Here is a 27,775-nt window from a genome sequence, read left to right as displayed (position 1 = left end):
TTCGTAAATATTTTTTGGGTCACCGAAAATTTAGGGCTTGTGTGTGTTCAGTGGAAACTTCTTATAGCAGACTTATCTTTGCCGTTCTAATTTATCTGTTTTACCTTATGCCGATTGAAGCCAAAAAAAGTTGCATTTTAATATAGTAATCACTCCATACTGCCTTTAAATCAAAGATATACTGCTCTGATCAGTTTCCAGTTGGCTCCTTTTCTGAACCAAATTATGCACAAGATGCTCTGACAATTCCTTCCTTGCCTCTCTGCCCAAACCTGATTGCATATGAAGTACTCTGTTTCCTGGGCCAACCTTTAGAGAAACAACGCTGTCATAATAAACATGTAACTGCAGTTACAGTATATTCAAATAAACCAAAGAGATGTGTGGTGTTTGTTAGGTTTGTGCAGATGCATTTTGTTAGCTTCGCCCAATTGTTAAAATAAACTGCGTACACTATAAATAGAATGGCTTCAGATAACGGAAGAGCGCTTCAGCTAGTCCCACTCCCCCCGCCCTTTCCCCGTACCCTGCAAATTTTTTTCGTTCAGGTATTTTATCCAACTCCCTTTTGAAAGCAGTGATTGGATCTGTACCTGCCTAAACCTTTGGGGCTGCTGACCAAGGGCCGTGCGGCTCTTTGTCAGCCAGCGCAGACACGATGGGCTGAAATGGCCTCCTTCTGCGCTGTAAATTTCTATGTTACTATGTTTCTACCACCCTTTCAGCCAGTGCATTCCAGATCCTAACCACTCTGTTTTTAAAAAAAAATGTTTTCTTCATGTTGCCTTTGGTTCTTTTGCCAATCACCTTAAATCTGCATCCTCTGGTTCTCGACCCTTCTGCCAATGGGAACAGTTTCTCTCTATTCTGTCTAGACACCTCTATCAAATCTCCTCTCAATCTTCTCTGCTCCATGGAGAATAACCCTAGCTTCAGTTTATCCACATAACTGAAGTCCCTCATCCCTGGAATCATTCTCGTAAATCTTTTCTGCGCCCTCCCTGAGGCCTTCACATCCTTAAAGTGTGGTGTCCAGAATTGGACACAACCAGTATTTTATACAGGTGGTTCATAATTTCCCCACTTTTGTACTTTAAACCTCTATTCATGAAACCCAGGATCCCGTAAGCTTTTTTTAAACCGCTTTCTCAACCTGCCCTGCCACCTTTAACGATTTGTGCACATATACTCCCAGGTCTCTGTTCATGCACTCCTTTTAGGATTGTACCCTTTAGTTTATATTTATAGTTTATATCTCACATTTTGGTAGAAAGAATATCACTCCACACTTTTCTATGTTAAATTTCATCTGCCAGGTGTCTGCCCATTCTACCAGTGTCTGTCATCTTGAAGCCTAAACTATCTTCCTCGCTGTTCACTAAAGTTCCAAGTTTTGTGTCATCTGTACATTTTGAAATTGTGCCCTATACACCCACATCCATGTCATTAATATATGTCAAGAAAAGCAGTGGTCCAAGTACTGACCCTTGGGGGAACGCCACTGTATACTTTCCTCAAGTTTGAAAAACAACCGTTCACCACTACTGTTTCCTGTCACTTAGCCAATGTCTTATCCATGCTTCCACTGTCCTTTTTATTCCACGGGCTTCAACTTTGCTGGCAAGCCTATTATGTGGCACTTTGTCGAACGTATTTTGGAAACCAGGTACACCACATCAACTGCATTGCCTTAGCAACCCTCTGTTTCTTTATCAAGCGTCATGAATCCGGAAACACCTAAGCCCAGGTTCGGGTATTTCTGGATTTCGAAATGTCAAAGAGGTGGGGGGTGGGTGGGGAGGTGGCAGTCCCGCTGAGGAGCTGTTTGGGCCCCGTTGATGAGGTTGTTCGGCGGCGCCCCACCGCAGAGATGGTGTTCGGGCGGGCCAGCGAGGAGGCCCCGAAGTGTGGGCGGCGCGGCAAGGCCAAAGTCGGGCAGCGGTGGGACCCCGAGGTCGGTAGGATCGCTGGGTCTGTACTCGAACATTTTACGGATTCCTGACGACCCTGCCACCGATCGGTCCGGTGTCCACATTCTGGAACATTCCGGAACTCTGGACTTTTGACGCTGCACTTGTACCTCATCTTTATCAATTCCTGTCCCATCCACTATCTCCTTTACTACCTCCTCCTTTACTATGCCTATGGAAGCATCTTCTTTGGTGAAGACAGATGCAAAGTACTCATTTAGTACCTCAGCCATACTCTCTGCCTCCATGCATTGCTCATCTTTTTTGTCCCTAATTGGCCCTATCCTTCCTTTTACCACCAGTTTACTATTTATATGCCTATAGAAGACTTTTGGATTGCCTTTTATGTCAGCTGCCTTTCTACTCTCATATCCTCTCATTGCCTCTCATCATCTTTTTCACTTCTCCCCCGAACTTTCTATATTTAGCCTGATTCTCGGATGTATTCTTGTCCAGACATCTGTCATACGTGCTCTTTTTCTGCGTTATCTTACTCTCTATCTCCTTCATCTTCCAGGGAGCTCTGACTTTAGTTGCCCTACCTTTCCCTCTAATGGGAATGTACCTCGATTGTACCTGAACTATTTCCTCTTTGAAGGCAGCCCATTGTTCCACTACAATTTTGCCTGCCAATCTTTGATTCCAATCTACCTGGGCCAGATCCATTCTCATCCACTGAAATTTGCCTTCCTCCAATTTAGTATTTTTACTCTAGATTGCTCCCTGTCCTTTTCCATAGCTAATTTAAATCTTATGATACTATGATCACTGTTCATCTGCTGACACTTGCTCCACTTGATCTACCTCATTCCCCAGAACCAGATCCAGTAATGCCTCCTTACTCTTTAGGCTGGAAACATACTGATCAAGAAAGTTCTCTTGAACATACTTCAGAAATTCTTCCCTCCCCCCACCCCACCTCGGTTCTTACACTATTACTATCTCAGTCTACATTAGGATAGTTGAAGTCCCCCATTATCGCTATTCTATAGTTCTTGCATCTCTGTAATTTCTCTGCATATTTGCTCCTCCAAATTTTTCTCACTAGTTGGTGGCCTATAGAATACACCTCTGTTCTTGACCCCTCCATGACTTCCTCTCTCTCCAGCACTGTAACATTTTCCTTAACCAATACTGCCACACCACCTTTGATCTTTCCTTCCCTATCCTTCCTGTACAAGGAAGTGGCAGACTAATTGAGCAAATACTTTGGTTCTGTCTTCACTAAGGAAGACACGAATAACCTCCCGAAAATACTAGGGGATCGAGGGTCTCGCGAGAAGGAGGAACTAAGGGACATCCTTATTAGTCAGGAAATGGTGTTAAGGAAATTGAAGGGACTGAAGGCCAATAAATCCCCAGGGCCTGATAGTCTGCATCCCAAAGCATTTAAAGAAGTGGCCCTAGAAATAGTAGATGCATTGGTGGTCATTTTCCAACATTCCATGGACTCTGGATCAGTTCCTATGGATTGGAGGGTAGCTAATGTAACCCCACTTTTTTTTTAAAAAAGGAGGGAGAGAGAAAACAGGGAATTATAAGTTAGCCTGACATCGGTGGTGGGGAAAATACTGGAGTCAATTATTAAGGATGTAATAGCAGTGCATTTGGAAAGCAGTGACAGGATCGGTCCAAGTCAGCATGGATTTATGAAAGGGAAATCATGCTTGACAAATCTAGAGTTTTTTGAGGATGTAACTAGTAGAGTGGATAAGGGAGAACCAGTAGATGTGGTGTATTTGGATTTTCAAAAGGCTTTTGACAAGGTCCCACACAAGCGATTAGTGTGCAAAATTAAGGCATATGGTATTGGGGGTTAGAAACAAAGAAAATAAAATGCAGAAGCAGGCCATTCGGCCCTTCGAGTCTGCACCGCCATTCAATATGATTATAGCTGATCATGGAACCTCGGTACCCCATATCCCCTGATCCCTTTAGCCGTAAGGGCAACATCTAACTCCCTTTTGAATATTTCCAATGAACTAGACTCAACAACTTTCAGTGGCAGAGAATTCCACAGGTTCACAACTCTCTGGGTGAAAAAGTTTCTCCTCATCTCGGTCCTATATGGCTTACCCCTTATCTTTTTAGACTGTGACCCCCTGGTTCTAGACTTCCCCAACATTGGGAACATTCTACCTGCATCTAACCTGTCCAGTCCCATCAGAATTTTATAAGTTTTTATGAGATCCTCTCATTCTTCTAAATTCCAGTGAGTATAAGCCTAGCCGATCCAGTCTTTCCTCGTGTCAGTCCTGCCATCCTGGGAATCAGTCTGGTGAACCTTTGCTGCACTCCCTCAGTATTGACGTGGGTAGAGAACTGGTTGGCAGACAGGAAGCAAAGAGGGAATAAACGGGTCCTTTTCAGAATGGCAGGCAGTGACTAGTGGGGTGGTGCGGGGTTCAGTGCTGAGACCCCAGTTACTTACAATATACATTAATGACTTAGACAAAGGAATTGAATGTAATATCTCCAAGTTTGCAGATGACACTTAGCTGGGTGGCAGTGCGAGCTGCGAGGAGGATGCTAAGAGGCTGCAGGGTGACTTGGACAGTTCAGATGAATGGGCCTATGCATGGCAGATGCAGTATAATGTGGATAAATGTGAGGTTATCCACTTTGGTGACAAACAGGAAGGCAGATTATTATCTGAATGGTGAGAGATTAGTAAATGGGGAGGTGCAACGAGACCTGGGTGTCATGGTACATCAGTCATTTGAAGGTAGGCATTCAGGTACAGCAGGCAGTAAAGAAAGCAAATGGCATGCTGGCTGGCCTTCATAGCGAGGGGATTTGAGTATAGGAGCAGGGAGGTCATGCTGCAGTTGTACAGGGCCTTGGTGAAACCACACCTTGAGTATTGTGTGCAGTTTTGGCCTCTTAATCTGAGGAAGGACGGAAGACTTGCTTGCTATAGAGGGAAGTGCAGCGAAGGTGGGTTTCACCAAGGCTGATTCACTGAATGCAGGACTGTCATATAAGAAAAACTGATCGCAGGCTCACTCCATTTGTTTTACTGCTGTGTACCTGGATCCTACTTCAAATGACTGATGTACCGGACAGGTTAGATGCAGGAAGAATGTTCCCGATGTTGGGGAAGTCCAGAACCAGGGGACACAGTCTAAGGATAAGGGGTAAGCCATATAGGACTGAGGTGAGGAGAAACTTTTTCATCCAGAGAGTTGTGATCCTGTGGAATTCTCTACCACAGAAAATTGTTGAGTCCAGTTTGTTGGATATATTCAAAAGGGAGTTAGATGTGGCCCTTACGGCTAAAGGGATCAGGGAGTATGGAGAGAAGGCAGGGGTGGGGTACTGAGGTTGAATGATCAGCCATGATCATATTGAATGGCGGTGCAGGCTCGAAGAGCTCAATGGCCTGCTCCTGCACCTATTTTCTATGTTTTTATATAACGTCCTATATCTAGGAAATTTAATACCCAAACCTTTTTTTTGAGCCAGGTCTCCGTTATTGCCATGACATCATATTCCCAGGTGGCTATTTGCGCCTGCAGCTCAACAAACCTTGTTCACTACGCCTATGCGTTTGCATACATAGGCTATAAACCTATCTTAGACAATCCTGTGTTCTCTTAGTCTGACCCCACCTAATACTTTACTATTTCTTGCTTTAGTGCAATCTGTCTCTCCCAATCCTTTGTGCCCTTTGTTTCTCCTTTCTAATGCTACATCCTGGTACCCATCCCCCTGCCAACCTAGTTTAAACCCTCCCCAACAGCATTAGCAAACCTCCCCGCGAGAATATTGGTATCGGCTCTGTTGAGGTGCACCCGTCTGGCCTGTACAGGTCCCACCTCCTCCAGAACTGGCCCCAATGCTGCAGGAATCTGATGCCCTCCCTGCTGCACCATTTCCCCAGCCACGCATTCATCTGCTCTATCCTCCTATTTCTATACTCACTCGCGTGTGGCACTGGGTGTAATCCAGAGATGATGACCTTTTTTGAGGTCCTGCTTTTTAATCTCTTTCCTAGCTCCCTAAAATTTGCCTGCAAGACCTCTTCCCTCTTTCTCCCTATGTTGTTGTTACCAATATGGACTGACTATGGCCTCTGGCTGTTAACCCTCCCCTCTCAATGCTCTGTAGCCACTCAGTGACATCCTTAACTCTGGCACCAGGGAGGCAACATACTATCCTGGAAGCATGTTTGCAGCTGCAGAAATGCCTGTCTGTTCCCCTAACTAATGAATCCCCTACCACTATTGCTCTCCCACTTTTCTTCCCCTACTCCCCCACCCCTGTACAGCTGAGCCACCTGTGATGCCATGGACTTGCCTCTGGCTGTCCTCCCCTGAGGAACCATCGCCCTCACTAGTATTCAGAACAGAATACTGGTTGTAGAGCGCGATGCACACGGGGCATTCTACACTACCTGCCTGGTCGTCCTCTTCTCTGGCAGTCACACATTCCCTCTCTTACCTGCGCACTCCTTAGCTGCGGGGTGACTACCTCCTGAAACATGCTATCCACGTAGCTCTCAGCATCACGGATGCACCGCAGTGACGCCAGCTGCTGCTCAAACTCCGAAACCTGGAGCTCGAGCCCCTCCAGCTTCCTGCACACGTGGTTGTTCAGGACACGGGAAGTGTCCTGGAGTGGCAACATGGCATAGGATGTGCATTCCGCTGGACCGAGCTGCCCTGCCATGTCTTTATTTATTTGACTATTAAGTTACTTAAATAATAAAGGTTAGTTAACAGAAATAAACTTAAGACTTAAAAAAAAACACTCAACAACTATTCAGTTCTCTTGTGATGACCTCACTTACCTCGCTCCCTGACACTCGTGCTCCCTCTGGGCTCTTGGGGCCCACCTTTATCTGTGGCTGCTCTTCTCGCTGTCTTGCAAGTCTACTCTTGTGTCTATTAACTTGGGTTCTGTAGCTCCACTCCTCCTCCTTTTCATTGAGATCTCCACCACCTTCCTCCTCCCACCGATTACCTGAACGCCCATAATTCTTCTCTCTGCTTGGGAATCACTCCATTTGCGAATCTCCCAGTTCTATCTCTAAGCTCTGTGCTTCTGCAAACTAGTAACTGCTGGTGTCACTGCTTGGTTGGATGCATTTTACTTAAAACTACCAGGAAACAAAAGGTAGTGTTGAGAAGAATTGATGTATATCACATATTTAAAGATGCTGTGAAGGTCACAACATTTCATTCTAAAATACATTGAAAATGCTATACCCTGTATATGGAAAAAAAAAACTGTAAAACTACTGGCAATACCTGCAGTACAGGTGTTGGTTATGTCTGTAAATGGCAGATTTAATATTGAAATCTATCTCAGTAATGGGTGGAAAAGTACAAGTAACAATGTAGAGCTATTCTGAAATGTTTATTTGTGTTCATTTGTGTTTTCTCTCTTGTCCCTCTCCCTTTCCTAGTTCCAATTATCCCTCAAGTTTCAACCATGACTGACCTGAATTTGGTCTGTTCTCAAGACATACTTGGACATCTACTATTTAAAGAAAATCTTGTTGGGAATATGCTTCCTGACCACAATTCTTATTTCCTGTTTTCTCAATTTTTGGCCATGTTTTTCTGCCAACATTTACAGTTGTAAATTGCTGTGTCAACATTTCTCACTGTATTTTCTATGTCAACTATTGTGTAGTTGTAATCCACTAATTGGCTGTGAGCAAGTTTTTGTCATTTTATATATTTAAAAAAAAACGTACTCTTGATCTTGGGGGAAGTAATTTATAAGTAATATATTAATGTATGGTATACTAAACTTACATTCAGTCATGTTTTTCAGTCACTGTTTATATTTCCTAATGTGCATGAATGATAGTCAGATGGCTTGAAACTTTAATTTTCATACTTGAAGTAATGTGTGAGTTCTATGCTTTTGTTGGGGCCCCAATTGTTTACGCTGATTTTTGCACGTTTGATTTTTATGTTCCGGCATGTACTATGAGATTGACAGGAAATGTAAGCGTAAATTAACATTGGCTGAATGGGCATAATTTCAGGCGTAACTTTCTGATTATGTCACCACAGGAAATTCTACCCCAGAGAAAGAAAAAGGCACATCCAGGAACCAATCACAACATATTAAATTCCTTATTTGCATACATCTCTTAGACCAGTGCTTTTCAAAATATTTTGGTTGAAGGACCCCTATTCAGATGGATTAGTAATCATGGGACCCCCACCATCTAAATTAGAATACTATATAATGCTCATAATATTGAAAGTGCTACATGTAACGATTGTTTTACATGCAGCACTTTAGTGGATTGTAATATAGCGATGGTGACATTTACAAAATTGAATCCCTCAAATATGTAAATATAAAATCCTAGTGACTTTAAAGCATTGATTTTTTTTTTTAAATTACAAATGTGTTCGTTATTCAGTGCATTCAGTTGCTGCCCAGATTATGTCAGATATGCTCCTTGGCCAGCCCTTGACCGTGGAGAGACAGATCTAATGTAATGTATGTTTGACGTGGGTCTGTTCTCTTCGGCTGTGTCCCGACGCTGCTGCAGCCGGTTGGTAGTCGGAACGGAATCTTTGTTACAGGCGGTCGGTTCCTCTCTGGGCATCTGGCCCTGCGCTTTTCCGCTTGCGACCACTTGCTGGTGGTGGCATTGCGGCCGCTGCTGGCCCGCAGTCTCTTTTCCACCCCCCCCCCACCATTCCTGCAGCGCATAGCCGCTGCCTTGGCAACCATTAACCGATCTGTTCAGTAGCACTCTGCCGCTTCTCACTGGCGCACTCTCCATCTCTGATTTTTTTTTTACAAACATTCTCAAATTAAAAAAATCACTGAAACTTGTGACGGAGGTGATTGAGTTTGCAGCAATGGTCCCATGGGCTGCGCAGCCGCCTGGAGGTCTTGCGCAGCCGGCACGCCGGCTTTTAAATGGAAAAACTGCATATGCACCAGAATTTGAATGGGCCATTTACCCCAAAATAAATTAGAGGGAACATTGGTTTGCGGACCCCCTGAACAGTGTCTCTGGACTCCCATGGGTCTCCAGATCCAATTTTAAATTTTTCTTCATTTCACTGTCTGTCTATTTCCAGTTCTACGGATTTGGGAAAGATTTCAATTTGTGCTAATAGAGACAAAGCTTGCTCATAGTGTTTAGCAAGAGTAAAACCAACATTTAGGTATAGCCTATTTTGACTACAGAGTGGTTTCATTCTTGCTGAGCTGTTTGGATAATATGATACTGAGTCCCGATCTGTAATGATCCCAGGAAATAAAAATAATATACACTACTATTAAGTACAAGTTAACTGATCTGCTTTATCACATTACTGTGTTTGGCTACAGCTACTTAATGAAGTTAGTGATAACTATACATTTTACTTGGTAAAATTCTATTTGTTTTGCTCCAATCAACATTTTATGTCCTTTATAGGTAGGAAGAAAAAGTCACATAATTCGACAGTTCTGTTATTTTAACATTTGTCAAACTTTCTAACTTATCAGATTCTTTCCAATTATTTTTTCAAATGTAATATATTCGATCCTTTACCATACAGCACAGAAGGAGACGGCCATTCGGCCCATCGTATCTGCGCTGGCTCTTTGAACGAGCTATCCAATTAGTCTAATTCTCCTGCTCTTTCCCCACAGGCCTGCAAATTTTTCCTTTGAGTATATATCCAATTTCCTTTTGAAAGTTACTATTGAATCTGCTTCCACCATCCTTTCAGTCAGTGCATTCCAGATTATCATAACTCGCTGTGTTTAGTAAAAAATAAAATAAATTCTGCTGGGCTTGGCTTCTTTTGCCAATTATTTAAATCTGTGTCCCCTGGTTACCAACCTTCCTACCAGTGGAAACCGCTTCTTTCCATTATCATTTTGAAAAACCTATTAATTCGTCCTTAACCATCTCTTTAAGGTACATAGATTTTTTCATTCTGTTTGACTGTCCAGTGCAATTGCACAATCTTTGCAATATATTTTTGACTTTGTAGTAATGCAAGATGAGCAATGCAGCTGAAGTGGGTGTCAGTTTGGTATTTTGCCAGGTGTAGTGTACGACTACTGGGAGGAAAATATTCTTGCACAGCTCTGACTTTGCACTGGTTGCAAATAAACTACAATCAGTGAAAGCCAACTTTTGAAACTGAACTGAAAATGTTCAGTAGGTACTTCAAAAAATATATATTTTCAAGGAATGAAAAGAGCTGATAGAAACAATAGCTCTTTTTTAACCAGAATTTCTCACAGGGAATTGAACACTTGTGAACAGAGCTTTGATTTGAGTGCATATGCCCAGAACTCTTGGAATTCCTTGATTGAGGTAGCTGTTGAGTATAATTGACATTTGCTCATACAGCTCTGAAAGCTAGTATAGCAGTGGCTTTCAAACTTTTCTTTGAAAGATCCCCTACAAATTGGACCCTTTTCCTAAATGAAGTTATAAGCCACCCAAAGGAAAACAGTGTATCATTGTGAAAACATTATTTGAATAAGTATACAACAACAGAAATATCATGTTAATAAGTTAACAAATACAGAAATTGAATGCTTGCCAGACAATAACCTGATGAGCTCTCTGGGATCCAGATACACTAGTCTGAAAATCTTCTGAGAAATTTTCATGAGGATTGAAGCTTGGGTAAGAAATAATTTTTTTAAAATACTGGAATTTTTAGTCTCAACATATACTTATTAACCAGCATTGAAGATGGTTGCAGAATTTCAAAGGTGGCTGCCCTTTTATAAAATTCTCAATTTTTAAAAAACATTTTTGACCTGTTTTCATGAGTCTATTGTGATTTTAGTATAGAATTGATGTGCTGGACTAATCCTGAACTTGTATAGTTCAAACTGCACTAATGCTTAGTTTTCACTTTTTAAACTTTCCCCGAGGTCCAGAACAAAAATAACTGGATTCTGTTGCAGCACACAATTACTTGAAATATTAAATTATGCACTGCTATACTACATGCAATATATAATGAAGCAAAATGGCCTGGTATGTTTTGAAATTACATTTCACAGCCTGTTTGAAACCTGTTGCTTTATAGGTGCCTATTTCTCTCTCTCTCTTGCATTCGCTGATGTAAATACTCCAAATGGGTGGGGTGGTTGGGAAGTAATTTAATTTGTCTGTAATCAGCTCAGCATTCTGTTATAAAGACTAATTCAGTTTTTCTTGACCGGGTGAAGTGTAACTAACATTCCTGAAGTTTTGAGGTAACTTTTTCTCTGTAGACCCAGTTCTTGCAAGCTCTAAGGGCAGGTTTAAATCTTATCATCTCAAGTAAATCACCTGTTTATGGGTGAATGACTTTTCTTGTGTAATTGCAGGATGCATTATTGGATTAATACATTGCCTTGGATGCTCAATGGGGTAGCCTGCTCAATATGGTACAGGGTATTAGGAATAGCAGCTGTTCTTTGATCATATTGTAGAAAAATGTATTTAAGCACTTGCTTGAGGGGCTTAATTTGGAGAAAATCTGAGCAAACACCTTGTTAAGCTTATACTTGTTAAAATAATCTTACATAATGAAAACATTTAATTCGCATAAAGTGCTGATTCTACAATTAAGTACTCCTAGCACAGAATGGCACTTCCAGGAAGCATGGGTCTGTGCTGCATGATTTTCTATCCTATTAAATTAACACGTGCAGTTTCATGGCAGGAGCACTTGATTGTGGAAATAACCCATAAATAAATCTTAAAATGATGCATACATTAACAATTATGGTGAGCTTGGATATTTTGCATCATATTGCTGGGGAGTCAAACTTGGGAGTCCAGTTTTATATTCAGTATTTATATTCAGTATTGTTTTTAAGTTATACAACTGAGCAAAGAAATTCTGCTAGAAAGTGATTAGACCAAACATAAATGAAGGAATTGAACTTGTGTTTTATGTCAAAAGTTGACAATGTTTCAAGTTTAGTTTCTCTAACCTATTTCAGTTGTACAAGTTACATTATACAGTGACACATCTTGTTAATGAGATCTCTGTTCAATGCTTAGTTTGAACAAACTCTTCATAGTATTTGGGTCAAACAAATCTGTCAGGATTGTTAATACAGAGTATACAAATGCAAGCTGAGTTTAACGTCATCACTTGTGAATTTCTGCAACTTTTCACTTTGGGGTATTTATTACAAAATGATTCAAGAAACAGATTCTATGGAAGCCATGCAACATGGATTGTTTGAAAAGTAAAGAATTGAGCCCATGATGAGGACTTGAATGGAACAGTTTTTAAATTCACACATGACACAAAAATATGCATGAAATAGGTAATTTAAATCAGTAAGTTCAAGTCTGAAACATATGTGTTTCAGATGTGCCTTAGCATGGACAAATAGAGGGTAATTTTCAATTTTGGCTGGGACAGAAAACTAGTGGTAGCCCATTATGCACCTGCCTGATTTTTTTTCTATTAACTTTAGTTGAAAGGAAAATGTTAGCGGGGTATATAATGGTCAGGCGATCTGCTACCACCAGTTTTCTGTCCTTGTTGAACTTGAAAATTGCTCCCATAGTGTCATCCTTTTGGGGCTGGGCACTCGAAGCACCTTTGCTCTATTACCTGTTGGAGCTAATGGATTAAAGAAGGGATCTGTGGGTAATTGATTATTAATGTAGAAACATAGAAAATAGGTGCAGGAGTAGGCTCTTCAAGTCTGCACCGCCATTCAATGAGTTCATGGCTGAACATGCAACCTCAGTACCCCATTCCTGCTTTCTCACCATACCCCTTGACCCCCCTAGTAGTAAGGACTATATCTAACTCCTTTTTGAATATATTTAGTGAATTGGCCTCAACAACTTTCTGTGGTAGAGAATTCCACAGGTTCACCACTCTCTGGGTGAAGAAGTTTCTCCTCAGCTCGGTCCTAAATGGCTTACCCCTTATCCTTAGACTGTGACCCCTGGTTCTGGACTTCCCCAACATTGGGAACATTCTTCCTGCATCTAACCTGTCTAAACCCGTCAGAATTTTAAACGTTTCTGAGATCCCCTCTCTCATTCTTCTGAACTCCAGTGAATACAAGGTGCACAAACAGTATGAGGTGTCTGTAGGGAAAACAACTTTAAATTTTAGATTTCTTTTTCTTTTTATATTATTGGGGCATCAAATAACAAATGAAGAGCACTATACTTGCACCGTCTAAGACTTTGGAATGTCTGCACTTGAACTACAGCATCTAGTTTTAGTCCTCCTCATGGTGAAAGATACTGAGGCTTTAGAGAGTTTGCAGAGGAGGATTATAAGAATGGTGTCTAGCCTAAGGGCTCTTAGTTATTAGAATAGGTTCCATCAGTTGGGCATGTTATTGTAGAGAAAGAAAGCCTTTGGGTCGGTGGGGGGGGAGAGAGAAGATATGATTGAGGTTTTTAAAATGATAAAGGGGTTGAAATTAGTCAGGTTGGGTAGGTTATTTGAGATGGAAAGGAGGGCATGCATATGGAATACATAAGCAAAGACTTAAGATAGTTTTTGTGAAGTATTTCTTTTTGCAAGGTCTTATCCTCTGAAATGGGCTGTGTGATCATGTGGTGGGTATTTTGTATAGGAGCCAGCTAATGTGTTTCAAAAGTGAACTTGACAGGTTCCTGAGTGAAAAGGACATTTGTAGTTCTACGGGACAAGTAGCTAGTAGTTCTGTTATGAAGAGTTATTTTTCTTTTTTTTCGTTCATGGGATTTGGACATCGCTGGCAATGCCAGCATTTATTGTCATTGAGACGGTGGTGGTAAGCTGCCTTCTTGAACCGCTGCAGTCCATGTGGTGAAAGTACTCCAACAGTGCTGTTGGGGAGGGAGGACCAGGATTTTGACCCAGCAACGATGAAGGAATGGCTATATTTCCAAGTCAAGATGGTGTGTGACTTGGAAGGGAACTTGGAGGAAATGTTCCCATGCGCCTGTTGTCCTTGTCTTCTAGGTGGTAGAGCGTTTGAGAGGTGCTGTCGAAGAAGCCTTGGCGAGTTCCTGCAGTGCATCTTGTAGGTGGTACACACTGCAGCCATGAGTGCGCCGGTGATGGAGGGAGTGACTGTTTAAAATGGTGGACGGGGTGCCAATCACGTGGGCTACGTTGTCCTGGATGGTGTCAAGCTTCTTGACTGTTGGAGTTGCACTCTTCTAGGCAAGTGGAGAGTATTACAGAATACCCAGTCTCTGACCTGCTCTTGTAGCTACAGTATTTATTTGGCTGGTCCAGTGAAGTTTCTGGTCAATGGTGACTCTCAGGATATTGATGGTGGGTGATTCGACAGTGGTCATGCCATTGAATGTCAAGGGGGAGATGGTTAGATTCACTTTTTGGAGATGGTCTTTGCCTGGGACTTGTGTAGCGTGAATGTTACTTGGCACTTAGCAGCCCAAGCCTAAATGTTGTCCAAGTCTTGCTGCGGCAGGCACGGACTGCTTCATTAACTGAGGAGTTGCAAATGAAACTGAACACTGCAATCATCAGCGAACTTTCCCACTTCTAACCTTATGATGGAGGCAATGTAATTGATGAAGCAGCTGAAGATGGTTGGGTGTAAGACACTGCCCTGAGGAACTCCTGTAGTGATGTCCTGGGACGGAGATGATTGGCCTGCAGCAACTGCACCCATCTTCCTTTTGAGACCAGCAGTGGGAATTTAAAAAGAGCACCGCCCAGTGTGAGAACAGACCAGCAAGTGGGAATTTAAAGAGAGTGTCTGTGAGCAGCGCCAACGGACCTGTAAAGGGAGAGAAGTTAAAAGAAATCGAAGTGTGACGTCACCGGAAAGCAGGTAAGTGATTAGCTGATGAGTATTTCTCTAATTTGCTCTTTTTTTCTAAACTTGGGCATTTAATTTAAGAGCCGTGGTACAGATTAAAAACTATACGTACATAATTTGACATTTCAAAACTTGACAACCTAATTAATTAAATAAAATACATGCGATGGCAAGGCAGGTGATGTGTTGCAGCTGTAGCATGTGGGAGCGGTGGACACCAGTGTGATCCACTGCGACCACATCTGCAGTAAGTGTTGGCTGCTTGAGGAACTTCGGCTCAGTTGATGAGCTGGAGTCCGAGCTTCAGACACTGCGACACATCAGGGAGGGGGAGTGTTACCTGGACGCTGTGTTGCAGGAGACAGTCGCACCCCTTGGGTTAAATAATTCAAATTTGGTCCATGGTCAGGGACAGGAGGGCGTGACGCTGAGTGAGACTGGTATGGGGGCCCAGGATATCGTGATGGAAGAGTCTCAGCCCTTGCTCTTGTCCAACAGGTACTAGGTTTTTACTCCCTGTGTGGACGAGGGACTGCAGGGAGGAGGATGAGCACTGTGGTACAGGGGGCCATTTAAGTTGGGGGAGTAAAATGGAAATGTGATAGGGGACAGTATAGTTAGTGGGATAGATACTGTTCTCGACAGCTGAGAGCGTGAGTCCTGAAGGTGCCAGGGTTAAGGACATCTCCTCTGGGCTGGAGAGGAACTTGGAGTCTGAGGGGAAAGATCCAGTTGAGGTGGTCCACGTAGGTACCAACAACATAGATCGGACAAAGAAAGAGGTTTTACTGAGGAAGTATGAGTAGCTAGAGGCCAAATTAAAAAGCAGAACCATAAAGGTAATAATCTCTGGATTACTACCTGAGCCAAGAGCAAATTTGCATAGGCTAAATAAGATCAGAGATGAATGCATGGTTCACAGATTGGTGTAGGAGAAATGGGTTTCGATTTATGGGGCACTGGCACCAGTACAGGTTGAGTGTCCAAATTCCAGAGTTCCAGAATGTTCCGGACCGATTGATGGCAGGGTCGTCTGGAATCGGTAAAATGTTCCGGAATCTGGACCCGCTGGGACCCTACTGACCACGGGACCCCGCCGCTGCCCGACCTCTGGCCTCGCCTCGCCCACCGCTGCTGCCCTTACCTCAGGGCCCCGCTGCTGCCTGACCTCTCGCCGCTGCTCTCCTTGCCTCACCTCCACTCGCCTCTCCCCGCTCGCCGCTGCTCTCCTTACCTCACCTCCACTTGCCTTGCCGCTGCTCTCCTTGCCTCACCTCCACTCGCCTCGCCCCACTCGCCGCTGCTCTCCTTGCCTCACCTCCACTCGCCTCGCCCCGCTCGGCGCTGCTGCCCTTACCTCGGGGCCCCGCTGCTGCCCAACCTTGGGCCTCACCTTGCTGCCGTTGTCTGCCCTGCTGCCGCTCACCTCGCCCCGCCCGCTGCCTCTGCCCTTAACTCTGGGCTTTCTCATCGGCCCACCCCAACACCACTTCTGCGGTGGGGCCCGCCGGCCCAAACACTTTCTTGGTGGCGGGGCCCCACCCGGCGACCTCCTGGACGGGGCCGGTGACTCGAACAGCTCCTTGGAGAGCAAACTCCTCTTCTCCCCCCCCCCCCCCCCCCCCGCCCTTCCTTTCTGACGTTCCAAAATCCGTAAATACCTGAACCTGGGCTCGGGTATTTCTGGATTTCGGACATCAGAAACACGTTCTGAAGTCTGGAAAAACACGAAAACCCAAGGTTGCCGAATTTGGGAAGCTCAACTGTACTGGGATAAGAAGCAGCTGTTCTGTTGGGATGGGCTTCATTTGAACCAGGCTGGGGCCAGTGTCCTGGCGAATCAAATAGATAGGGTTTTAAACAAAATACTGGGGGGGGGGGGGGATCAGGTGAGTGGAAATTTAAAAAGGGAAAAGAGATGGGAATAGTGCAGGGTAGCGATGGGGGTAATAATAACCAGAGCGTGACAGGAAGGGACAGAGCGTATAAATATAAAGAGTGCATCAGAAAGTGCGGCCAGAGTAGGGAAAAATGTTAAACATACCAAATTAAAAGCTCTTTATCTGAATGCATGCAGTATTCGTAACAAGATAGATGAATTGGCGGCACAAATAGAAGTAAATGGATATGATCTGATGGGCATTACAGAAACGTGGTTGCAAGTTGACCAAGGCTGGGAACTGAATATTCAGGGGTATTTGCTATTTTGGAAGGATGGGCAGAAAGGAAAAGGAGGTGATTTAGCTCTGTTAATAAAGGATGAGATCAATGCAGTAGTGAGAAATGATACTGGCTCAGAAGATCAAGATGTGGAATCAGTTTGGATGGAGATAAGAAATAATAAGGGAAAGAAGTCACTGGTGGGAGTAGTCTATAGGCCTCATAAAAGTAGCTACACAGTAGGACAGAGTATAAATAAAGAAATAATGGAGGCTTGTAAGAAAGGTATGGCAATAATCATGGGTAATTTTAATCTTCATATTGATCGGACAAATCAAGTTGGCAAAGGTAGCCTTGAAGAGTTCAGAGTATCTTTGGGATGGTTTCTTAGAATAATGCATTGTGGAACCAACCAGGGAGCAGACTATTTTAGATCTGATAATGTGTAATGAGATTGGATTAATCAATGATCTCAGTAAAGGATCCTCTCGGGAAGAGTGATCATAGAATGGTAGAATTTCAAATTCAGTTTGAGGCTGAGTCGTCCTGAACAGTTAGGTCTCAAACTAGTGTCCTGAACTTAAATAAAGGCAATTACAAAGGCTAATGTGGACTGGGAAAATAGATTAAAGGGTAAGACGGTAGATAAGCAGTGGCAAACATTTAAGGAGATATTTAATAGCTCTCAGCAAAGATATATTCCAGTGAAAAAGAAAGACTCCGAGAAGGATGAACCATCTATGGCTAATTAAGGAAGTAAAGGAGGGTATCAAATTGAAAACAAAGGCATACAATGTTGTGAAGACTAGTGGTAGACCAGAGGATTGGGAAATATTTAGAAACCAGCAAAGGACGACTTTAAAAAAAAAAGATGGATTATGAGAGTAACTAGCAAGAAATATAAAAACAGAGTAAGAGCTTCTACAGGTATATAAAAAGGAAGAGAATAGCTAAAGTAAACATTGGTCCCTTAGAAGATGACTGGGGAATTAATAATGGGAAACAAGGAAATGGCAGAAACTTTGAACAAATATTTTGTATCGGTCTTCACGGTAGAAGACACTAAAAGCATCTCAATAATTAATAATCAAGGGGCTATTGGGAGGGGGGGACATAAAATACTCACTATCACTAGAGAAAAAGTACTTGGCAAACTAATGGGACTAAAGGTGGACAGGTCCCCTGCACCTAATGGCCTGCAACCTAGGGTCTTAAGAGAAGTGGCTGCAGAGATATGCAGTGGATGCATGGTTGTAATCTACCAAAATTCCTGGATTCTGGAGAGGTCCCAACGGATTGGAAAACTGCAAATGTAACTCCCGTATTTAAGAAAGGAGTGAGACATAAAGCAGGAAACTATAGACCAGTTAGCCTACCATCTGTCATTGAGAAAATGCTGCAGTCCATTATTAAGGAAGTAGTAACAGAACATTTAGAAAATCATAATAGTCAAGCAGAGTCAGTATGGTTTTGTGAAAGGAAAATCATGTTTGACAAATTTGCTGGAGTTCTTTGAGGATGTAATACAAGCTGAATTTAGGGAGCTAGGAGTTAAATTAAAAAGCTGGACCTCAAAGGTAGTAACCTCAGGCTTGCTACCAGTGCCTCATGCCAGTCAGAGTAGGAATTGCAGGATAGCTAAGATGAATGAGTGGTGCAGGAGGGAGGGATTCAAATTTCTGGGACATGGGAACTGGTTCTGGGGGAGGTGGGACCAGTACAAACCAGATGGGCAGGACCGGAACCAATGTTCTAGGGGGAGTGTTTCCTAGTGCTGTTGGAGAGGGGTGAAACTAATATGGCAGGGGGATGGGAACCTATGCAGGGAGACAGAGGGAAGTAAAATGGGGGCAGAAGCAAAAGATAGAAAGAAGAAAAGTAAAAGTGGAGAGCAGAGAAACCCAAGGCAAAAATCAAAAAGGGCCACCTTACAGCAAAAGTCTAAAGGCACAAAATGTGTTATAAAGACAAGCCTGACGGCTCTGTGCCTCAATGTGAGGAGTATTTGTAATAAGGTGGATGAATTAACTGCGCAGGCAGCTATTAACGAATATGATATAATTGGGATTACGGAGACATGGCTCCAGGGTGACCACGGCTGGGTACTCGGCATCCAGGGGTATTCAACATTCAGGAAGGATAGACAGAAACATAGAAACATAGAAAATAGGTGCAGGAGCAGGCCATTCAGCCCTTCTAGCCTGCATCGCCATTCAAGGAGTTCATGGCTGAACATGAAACTTCAGTACCCCCTTCCTGCTTTCTCGCCATACCCCTTGATTCACCGAGTAGTAAGGACTTCATCTAACTCCCTTTTGAATATATTTAGTGAATTGGCCTCAACTATTTTCTGTGGTAGAGAATTCCACAGGTTCACCACTCTCTGGGTGAAGAAGTTTCTCCTCATCTCGGTCCTAAATGGCTTGCCCCTTATCCTTAGACTGTGACCCCTGGTTCTGGACTTCCCCAACATTGGGAACATTCTTCCTGCATCCAACCTGTCCAAACCCGTCAGAATTTTAAATGTTTCTATGAGGTCCCCTCTCACTCTTCTGAACTCCAGTGAATACAAGCCCAGTTGATCCAGTCTTTCTTGATAGGTCAGTCCCACCATCCCAGGAATCAGTCTGGTGAATCTTCGCTGCATTCCCTCAATAGCAAGAACGTCCTTCCTCAAGTTAGGAGACCAAAACTGTACACAATACTCCAGGTGTGGCCTCACCAAGGCCCTATACAACTGTAGCAACACCTCCCTGCCCCTGTACTCAAATCCCCTCGCTATGAAGGCCAACATGCCATTTGCTTTCTTAACCGCCTGCTGTATCTGCATGCCAACCTTCAATGACTGATGTACCATGACACCCAGGTCTCGCTGCACCTTCCCCCTTCCTAATCTGTCACCATTCAGATAATAGTCTGCTCTGTTTTTACCACCAAAGTGGATAACCTCACATTTATCCACATTATACTTCATCTGCCACGCATTTGCCCACTCACCTAACCTATCCAAGTCACTCTGCAGCCTCATAGCATCCTCCTCGCAGCTCACACTGCCACCCAACTTAGTGTCATCCGCAAATTTGGAGATACTACATTTAATCCCCTCGTCTAAATCATTAATGTACAATGTAAACAGCTGGGGCCCCAGCACAGAACCTTGCGGTACCCCACTAGTCACTGCCTGCCATTCTGAAAAGTCCCCATTTACTCCTACTCTTTGCTTCCTGTCTGACAACCAGTTCTCAATCCATGTCAGCACACTACCCCCAATCCCATGTGCTTTAACTTTGCACATTAATCTCCTGTGTGGGACCTTGTCGAAAGCCTTCTGAAAGTCCAAATATACCACATCAACTGGTTCTCCTTTGTCCACTTTACTGGAAACATCCTCAAAAAATTCCAGAAGATTTGTCAAGCATGATCTCCCTTTCACAAATCCATGCTGACTTGGACCTATCATGTCACCATTTTCCAAATGCGCTGCTATGACATCCTTAATAATTGATTCCATCATTTTACCCACTACTGAGGTCAGGCTGACCGGTCTATAATTCCCTGCTTTCTGTCTCCCTCCTTTTTTTAAAAGTGGGGTTACATTGGCTACCCTCCACTCAATAGGAACTGATCCAGAGTCAATGGAATGTTGGAAAATGACTGTCAATGCATCCGCTATTTCCAAGGCCACCTCCTTAAGTACTCTGGGATGCAGTCCATCAGGCCCCGGGGATTTATCGGCCTTCAATCCCATCAATTTCCCCAACATAATTTCCCGACTAATAAAGATTTCCCTCAGTTCCTCCTCCTTACTAGACCCTCTGACCCCTTTTATATCCGGAAGGTTGTTTGTGTCCTCCTTAGTGAATACCGAACCAAAGTACTTGTTCAATTGGTCTGCCATTTCTTTGTTCCCCGTTATGACTTCCCCTGATCCTGACTGCAGGGGACCTACGTTTGTCTTTACTAACCTTTTTCTCTTTACATACCTGTAGAAACTTTTGCAATCCGCCTTAATGTTCCCTGCAAGCTTCTTCTCGTACTCCATTTTCCCTGCCCTAATCAAACCCTTTGTCCTCCTCTGCTGAGTTCTAAATTTCTCCCAGTCCCCAGGTTCGCTGCTATTTCTGGCCAATTTGTATGCCACTTCCTTGGCTTTAATACTATCCCTGATTTCCCTAGATAGCCACGGTTGAGCTACCTTCCCTTTTTTATTTTTACGCCAGACAGGAATGTACAATTGTTGTAATTCATCCATGCGGTTTCTAAATGTCTGCCATTGCCCATCCACAGTCAACCCCTTAAGTATCATTCGCCAATCTATCTTAGCCAATTCACGCCTCATACCTTCAAAGTTACCCTTCTTTAAGTTCTGGACCATGGTCTCTGAATTTACTGTTTCATTCTCCATCCTAATGCAGAATTCCACCATATTATGGTCACTCTTCCCCAAGGGGCCTCGCACAATGAGATTGTTAATTAATCCTCTCTCATTACACAACACCCAGTCTAAGATAGCCTCCCCCCTAGTTGGTTCCTCGACATATTGGTCTAGAAAACCATCCCTTATGCACTCCAGGAAATCCTCCTCCGCCGTATTGCTTCCAGTTTGGCGAGCCCAATCTATGTGCATATTAAAGTCACCCATTATAACTGCTGCACCTTTATTGCATGCACTCCTAATTTCCTGTTTGCCCTCCCCAACATCACTACTACTGTTTGGAGGTCTGTACACAACTCCCACTAATGTTTTTTGCCCTTTAGTGTTCTGCAGCTCTACCCATATAGATTACACATCATCCAAGGTAATGTCTTTCCTAACTATTGCATTAATCTCCTCTTTAACCAGCAATGCTACCCCACCTCCTTTTCCTTTTATTCTATCCTTCCTGAATGTTGAATACCCCTGGATGTTGAGTTCCCAGCCCTGATCAGCCTGGAGCCACGTCTCCGTAATCCCAATCACATCATATTTGTTAACATCTATTTGCACACTTAATTCATCCACCGTATTGCGGATACTCCTTGCATTAAGACACAAAGCCTTCAGGCTTGCTTTTTTAACACCCTTTGTCCTTTTAGAATTTTGCTGTACAGTGGCCCTTTTTGTTCTTTGCCTTGGGTTTCTCTGCCCTCCACTTTTCCTCATCTCCTTTCTGTCTTTTGCTTTTGCCTCATTTTTGTCTCCCTCTGTCTCCCTGCATAGGTTCCCATCCCCCTGCAATATTAGTTTAACTCCTCCCCAACAGCACGAGCAAACACTCCCCCCTAGGACATTGGTTCCGGTCCTGGCCAGGTGCAGACCGTCCGGTTTGTACTGGTCCCACCTCGCCCAGAACCGGTTCCAATGCCCCAGGAATTTGAATCCCTCCCTGCTGCACCACTGTTCATCTGCGCTATCCTGCAATTCCTACTCTGACTAGCACGTGGCACTGGTAGCAATCCCGAGATTACTACTTTTGAGGTCCTACTTTTTAATTTAGCTCCTAGCTCCTTAAATTCTTTTCGTAGGACCTCATCCCTTTTTTTACCTATGCCGTTGGTACCAATGTGCACCACGACAACTGGCTGTTCTCCCTCCCATTTCAGAATGTCCTGCACCCGCTCCGAGACATCCTTGACCCTTGCACCAGGAAGGCAACATACCATCCTGGAGTCTCGGTTGCGGCTGCAGAAACGCCTATCTATTCCCCTCACCATCGAATCCCCTATCACTATCGCGCTCCCAATCTTTTTCCTGCCCTTCTGTGCAGCAGAGCCAGCCACAGTGCCATGAACTTGGCTGCTGCTGCCCTCCCCTGATGAGTCATCCCCCCCAACAGTACTCAAAGCAGTGTATCTGTTTTGCAGGGGGATGACCACAGGGGACCCCTGCACTATCTTTCTTGCACTACTCTTCCTGCTGGTCTTCCATTCCCTATCTGGCTGTGGACCCTTCTCCTGCGGTAAGACCAACTCACTACACGTGATACTCTCGTCATTCTCAGCATCGTGGATGCTCCAGAGTGAATCCACCCTCAGCTCCAATTCCGCAACGCGGACCATCAAGAGCTCGAGGCGGATACACTTCCCACACACGTAGCGCCCAGGGACACCGGAAGTGTCTCCGAGTTCCCACATGGTACAGGAGGAGCATATCACGTGACCGAGCTCTCCTGCCATGTCTTAACCCTTAGATACACTTAAAAAGGTAAAGGAGGTGGGGTAGCGTTGCTGGTTAGAGAAGAAATTAACGCAATAGTAAGGAAGGACATTAGCTTGGATGATGCGGAATCTGGGTAGAGCTGCGGAATACCAAAGGGAGGTGTGTACAGACCACCAGACAGTACTAGAGGTGTTGGGGACAGCATCATACAAGAAATTAGGAATGTGTGCAATAAAGGTACAGCAGTTATCATGAACGACTTTAATCTACATATAGATTGGGCTAACCAAACTGGTGATAGTACAGTGGAGGAGGATTTCCTGGAGTGTATTAGGGATGGTTTTCTAGACCAATATGTTAAGGAACTGACTAGCGGGCTGGCCATCCTAGACTGGGTGATGTATAATGAGAAAGGACTAATTAGCAATTTGTTGTGTGAGGCTCCTTGGGGAAGAGTGACCATAATATGGTAGAATTCTTTAAGATGGAGAGTGACATAGTTAATTCAGAGACTAGGGTCCTGAACTTAAGGAAAGGTAACTTCGATGGTATGAGACGTGAATTGGCTAGAATAGACTGGCTAATGATACTTAAAGGGTTGACGGTGAATAGGCAATGGCAAACATTTAAAGAGCACATGGATGAACTTCAACAATTGTACATCCCTGTCTGGAGTAAAAATAAAACAGGGGAGGTGGCTCAACCGTGGCTACCAAGGGAAATTAGGGATAGTGTTAAATCCAGGGAAGAGGCATATAAATTGGCCAGAAAAAGCAGCAAACCTGAGGATTGGGAGAAATTTAGAATTCAGTAGAGGAAGACAAAGGGTTTAATTAGGAGGGGGAAAATAGAGTATGAGAGGACGCTTGCTAGGAACATAAAAACTGACTGCAAAAGCTTCTATAGATAAGTGAAGAGAACACGATTAGTGAAGACAGATGTAGGTCCCTTGCAGTCGGATTCTGGTGAATTTATAATGGGGAACAAAGAAATGGCAGTCCAATTGAACCAATACTGCGGTTCTGTCTTCACAACGGAAGATACAAATAACCTTCCGAATGTACTAGGGGACAGTGGGTCTAGTGAGAATGAGGAACTGAAAGATATCCTTATTAGGTGGGAAATTGATGGGATAAATCCCCAGGTCCTGATGGTCTGCATCCCAGAGTACTGAAGGAAGTGGCCTGAGAAATAGTGGATGCATTGGTGATCATTTTCCAACAATCTATCGACTCTGGATCAGTTCCTATGGACTGGAGGGTAGCTAATGTAACGCCACTTTTTAAAAAAGGAGAGAGAGAGAGAGAGAGAGAAAGCGGGTAATTATAGACCGGTTAGCCTGACATCAGTAGTGGGGAAAATGTTGGAATCAATCATTAAGGATGAAATAGCAGCCCATTTGGAAAGCAGTGACAGGATCAGACCGAGTCAGCATGGATTTATGAAAGGGAAATCATGCTTGACTAATCTCCTGGAATTTTTTGAGGATGTAACTAGTTGAATGGACAAGGGAGAACCAGTGGATGTGGTGTATTTGGACTTTCAAAAGGCTTTTGACAAGGTCCCGCACAAGAGATTGGTGTACAAAATCAAAGCGCATGGTATTGGGTGTAATGTACTGACATGGATAGAGAACTGGTTGGCAGACAGGAAGCAGAGTGTCGGGATAAACGGGTCCTTTTCAGAATGGCAGGCAGTGACTAGTGGGGTGCCGCAGGGCTCAGTGCTGGGACCACAGCTGTTTACAATATACATGAAGGAATTGAGAGTAATATCTCCAAGTTTGCAGATGACACTAAGCTGGGTGGTGGTGTGAGCTGTGAGGAGGATGCTAACAGGCTGCAGGATGACTTGGACAGGTTTGGTGAATGAGCAAATGCATGGCAGATGCAGTATAATGTGGATAAATGTGAGGTTATCCACTTTGGTGGCAAAACCATGAAGGCAGAACATTATCTGAATGGCGGCAGATTAGGAAAAGGGGAGGTGCAACAAGACCTGGGTGTCATGGTACATCAGTCATTGAAGGTTGACATGCAGATGCAGCAGGCGGTGAAGAAGGCAAATGGCATGTTGACCTTCATAGCTAGGGGATTTGAGTATAGGAGCAGGAAGGTCTTGCTGCAGTTGTACAGGGCCTTGGTGAGGCCTCACCTGGAATATTGTGTTCAGTTTTGGTCTCCTAATCTGAGGAAGGGTGTTCTTGCTATTGAGGGAGTGCAGCGAAGGTTCACCAGACTGAATCCATAGGAACTGATCCAGAGTCTATAGAATGTTGGGAAATGATCACCAATGCATCCACTATTTCTAGGGCCACTTCCTTATGTACTCTGGGATGCAGACTATCGGGCCCTGGGGATTTATCGGCCTTCAATTTCCCTAACACAATTTCCTAACTAATAAGGATTTCCTTCAGTTCCTCCTTCTCGCTAGAACCTTGGTCCCCGAGTATTTACGGAAGGTTATTTGTGTCTTCCTTAGTGAAGACAAAACCAAAGTATTTGTTCAATTGGTCTGCCATTTCTTTGTTCCCCATTATAAATTCATCTGATTCTGACTGCAAGGCTCCTACATTTGTCTTCAGTAATCTTTTTCTCGTCACATATCTATGGAAGCTTTTGCAGTCAGTTTTTATGCTCCCTGCAAGCTTCCTCTCATACTCTATTTTTCCCCATCTAATTAAACCCTTTGTCCTCTGCCGAATTCTAAATTTCTCCCAGTCCTCAGGTTTGCTTTTTCTGGCCAATTTATATGCCACTTCCTTGGTTTTAACACTATCCATAATTTCCCTTGTTAGCCACGGTTGAGCCACCTTCCCCGTTTTATTTTTACGCCAGACAGAAGGCGGCCATTTGGCTCGTTGAGCCCATTCCGGCTCCCTGCAAGAGCACCTCTTCTGGTCCCACTCCCCCACAGCCCTGCAATTTTTTTTCTTTCAGGTACTTATTCAACTCCCATTTCAAAGACGTGATTGAGTCTCCACCACCCTTTCGGGCAATTCATTTCAGATCCTAACCACTTGCTGCGTTTGTCACCTTTGGTTCTTTTGCCAATCACCTTAAATCTGTGTCCTCTTGTTCTTGATTCTTCTGCCAGTGGGAACAATTTCTCTCTATATACCCTGTCCCAACCCCTCATGATTTTGAACACCTCTATCAAATCTCCTCCTCCTCTTCTCTGCTCTAAGGAGAACAGCCCTACCTTGTTCAGTCTATCCATGTAACTGAAGTCCCTCATCCCTGGAATCATTCTCTTAGATCTTTTCTGCACCCTTTCTAAGGCCTTCATATCCTTTCTAAAGTGTGGTGCCCAGAATTGGACACACTACTCCAGTTGAGTTGGAACCAGTGTTTTATACAAGTTCATCATCATTTCCACACTCTTGTACTCTATACCTCGATTTATGAAGCCCAGGATCCTGTAAGCTTTTTTAACTACTTTCTCAACCTGCCCTTCAACAATTTGTGCAAATATACCCCGAGGTTTCTCGTGTTCATGCACCCTCTTTAGGATTGTACTCTTTAGTTTATATTTCCTCTCCTCATTCTTTCGACCAAAATGTATCACTTCATACTTTTCTGCATTAAATTTCAGCTGCCAGGTCTCTGCCCATTTGACCAGCCTGTCTATTTCCTCTTGCAATCTATCACTATCCTCATCACTGTTCACTATACTTTCAAGTTTTGTATCACCTGCACATTTTGAAATTGTGCCTTGTACACCCACATCCAAGTCATTAATAAATGTCTTGCAGTGGCCCTAGTACTGACCCCTGGGGAACACAACACCACTGTATACCTTCCTCCAGCCTGAAAAATAACTCTTCAGCACTACTCTCTTCCTGTCACTTAACCAATTTCATATCCATGCTGCCAATGTCTCTCTTATTCCATGGGTTTCAACTTTACTGGCAAGCCTATTATATGGCACTTTGTTGAACACCTTTTGGAAGTCCATGTACACCACATCAACCGCATTGTCCTCATCAACCCTCTCCGTTACCTCATCAAAAAACTCGATCAAGTTGGTTAAACACGATTTGCCTAATTAATCCACACTTGTCCAAGTGACTTAATTTTGTCCCTGGTATTGTTTCTAAAAGCCTCCCCACTACCGATGTTAAACTGACCAGCCTATAGTTGCTGGGTTTATCTTTACACCCTTTTTTGAACAAGGTATAACATTTGCAATTCTCCAGTCCTCTGGCACAATCCTGTTTCTCAGGAGGATTGGAAGATTATGGCCTTTACCTCCACGATTTCTTCCTTCACTACCCTCAGCATCCTAGGATGCATCCCATCTGGTCCTGGCCAGCCTTTCTAGTACCTCGTCTTTATCAATTCTTATCCCATCCAGTATCTCCTCTACCTCCTTTACTATGTCTATGGCAGCATCTTCCTTGGTGAAGACAGATGCAGAGTCCTCATTTAGTACCTCAGCCATACCCTCTGCCTCTGTGTATAGTTGCCCTTTTTGGTCCCTAATTGGCCCCACCCCTCCTCTTACTACCCGTTTTACTATTAAGGGGGTCAATTTTCCTCAGTATTTGCGCTTTTTTTTTTAAGCAGGCTGCTTTTTCTTGCCTAAATTAAAAATCCCCAGTTTCCCCAATCAAGTTGCACCAGTTACGAATTTTTTGAGTCAGTTTTTTTCAGCCAAAGGGGGTGTAACAAGCCACCCATGCCATTTAGGGAAGTTTGGCCAGCCAAGAGTTATTCCAGTTCTGATTAGGCCAGCGTATGTGGCCTGAAAAACCTTCCCT

At 43.7% G+C, this 27,775-nt stretch overlaps 1 protein-coding gene across 1 annotated transcript in view; it reads left to right on the top strand.

Moving 5' to 3' along the window:
• Positions 1–10,515: 10,515 nt before the first annotated feature.
• mettl14 (methyltransferase 14, N6-adenosine-methyltransferase non-catalytic subunit) overlaps positions 10,516–27,775 on the top strand; it is a gene marked incomplete at its 3' end in the record, with an annotated part of 83,718 nt that continues 66,458 nt past the window's right edge. Inside the window, exon 1 of the mRNA XM_070870142.1 lies at positions 10,516–10,584. Within this exon, the coding sequence (XP_070726243.1) occupies positions 10,567–10,584 (18 nt within the window). The remainder of the gene's footprint in view (positions 10,585–27,775) is intronic.

This window comes from Pristiophorus japonicus, unplaced genomic scaffold (assembly GCF_044704955.1).
Source record: "Pristiophorus japonicus isolate sPriJap1 unplaced genomic scaffold, sPriJap1.hap1 HAP1_SCAFFOLD_1160, whole genome shotgun sequence".
NCBI classification, from domain to species: Eukaryota; Metazoa; Chordata; class Chondrichthyes; family Pristiophoridae; genus Pristiophorus; species Pristiophorus japonicus.
The sequence above is the reverse complement of the archived record's forward strand: the minus strand, read 5'-3'. Positions and strand labels throughout refer to the sequence as shown.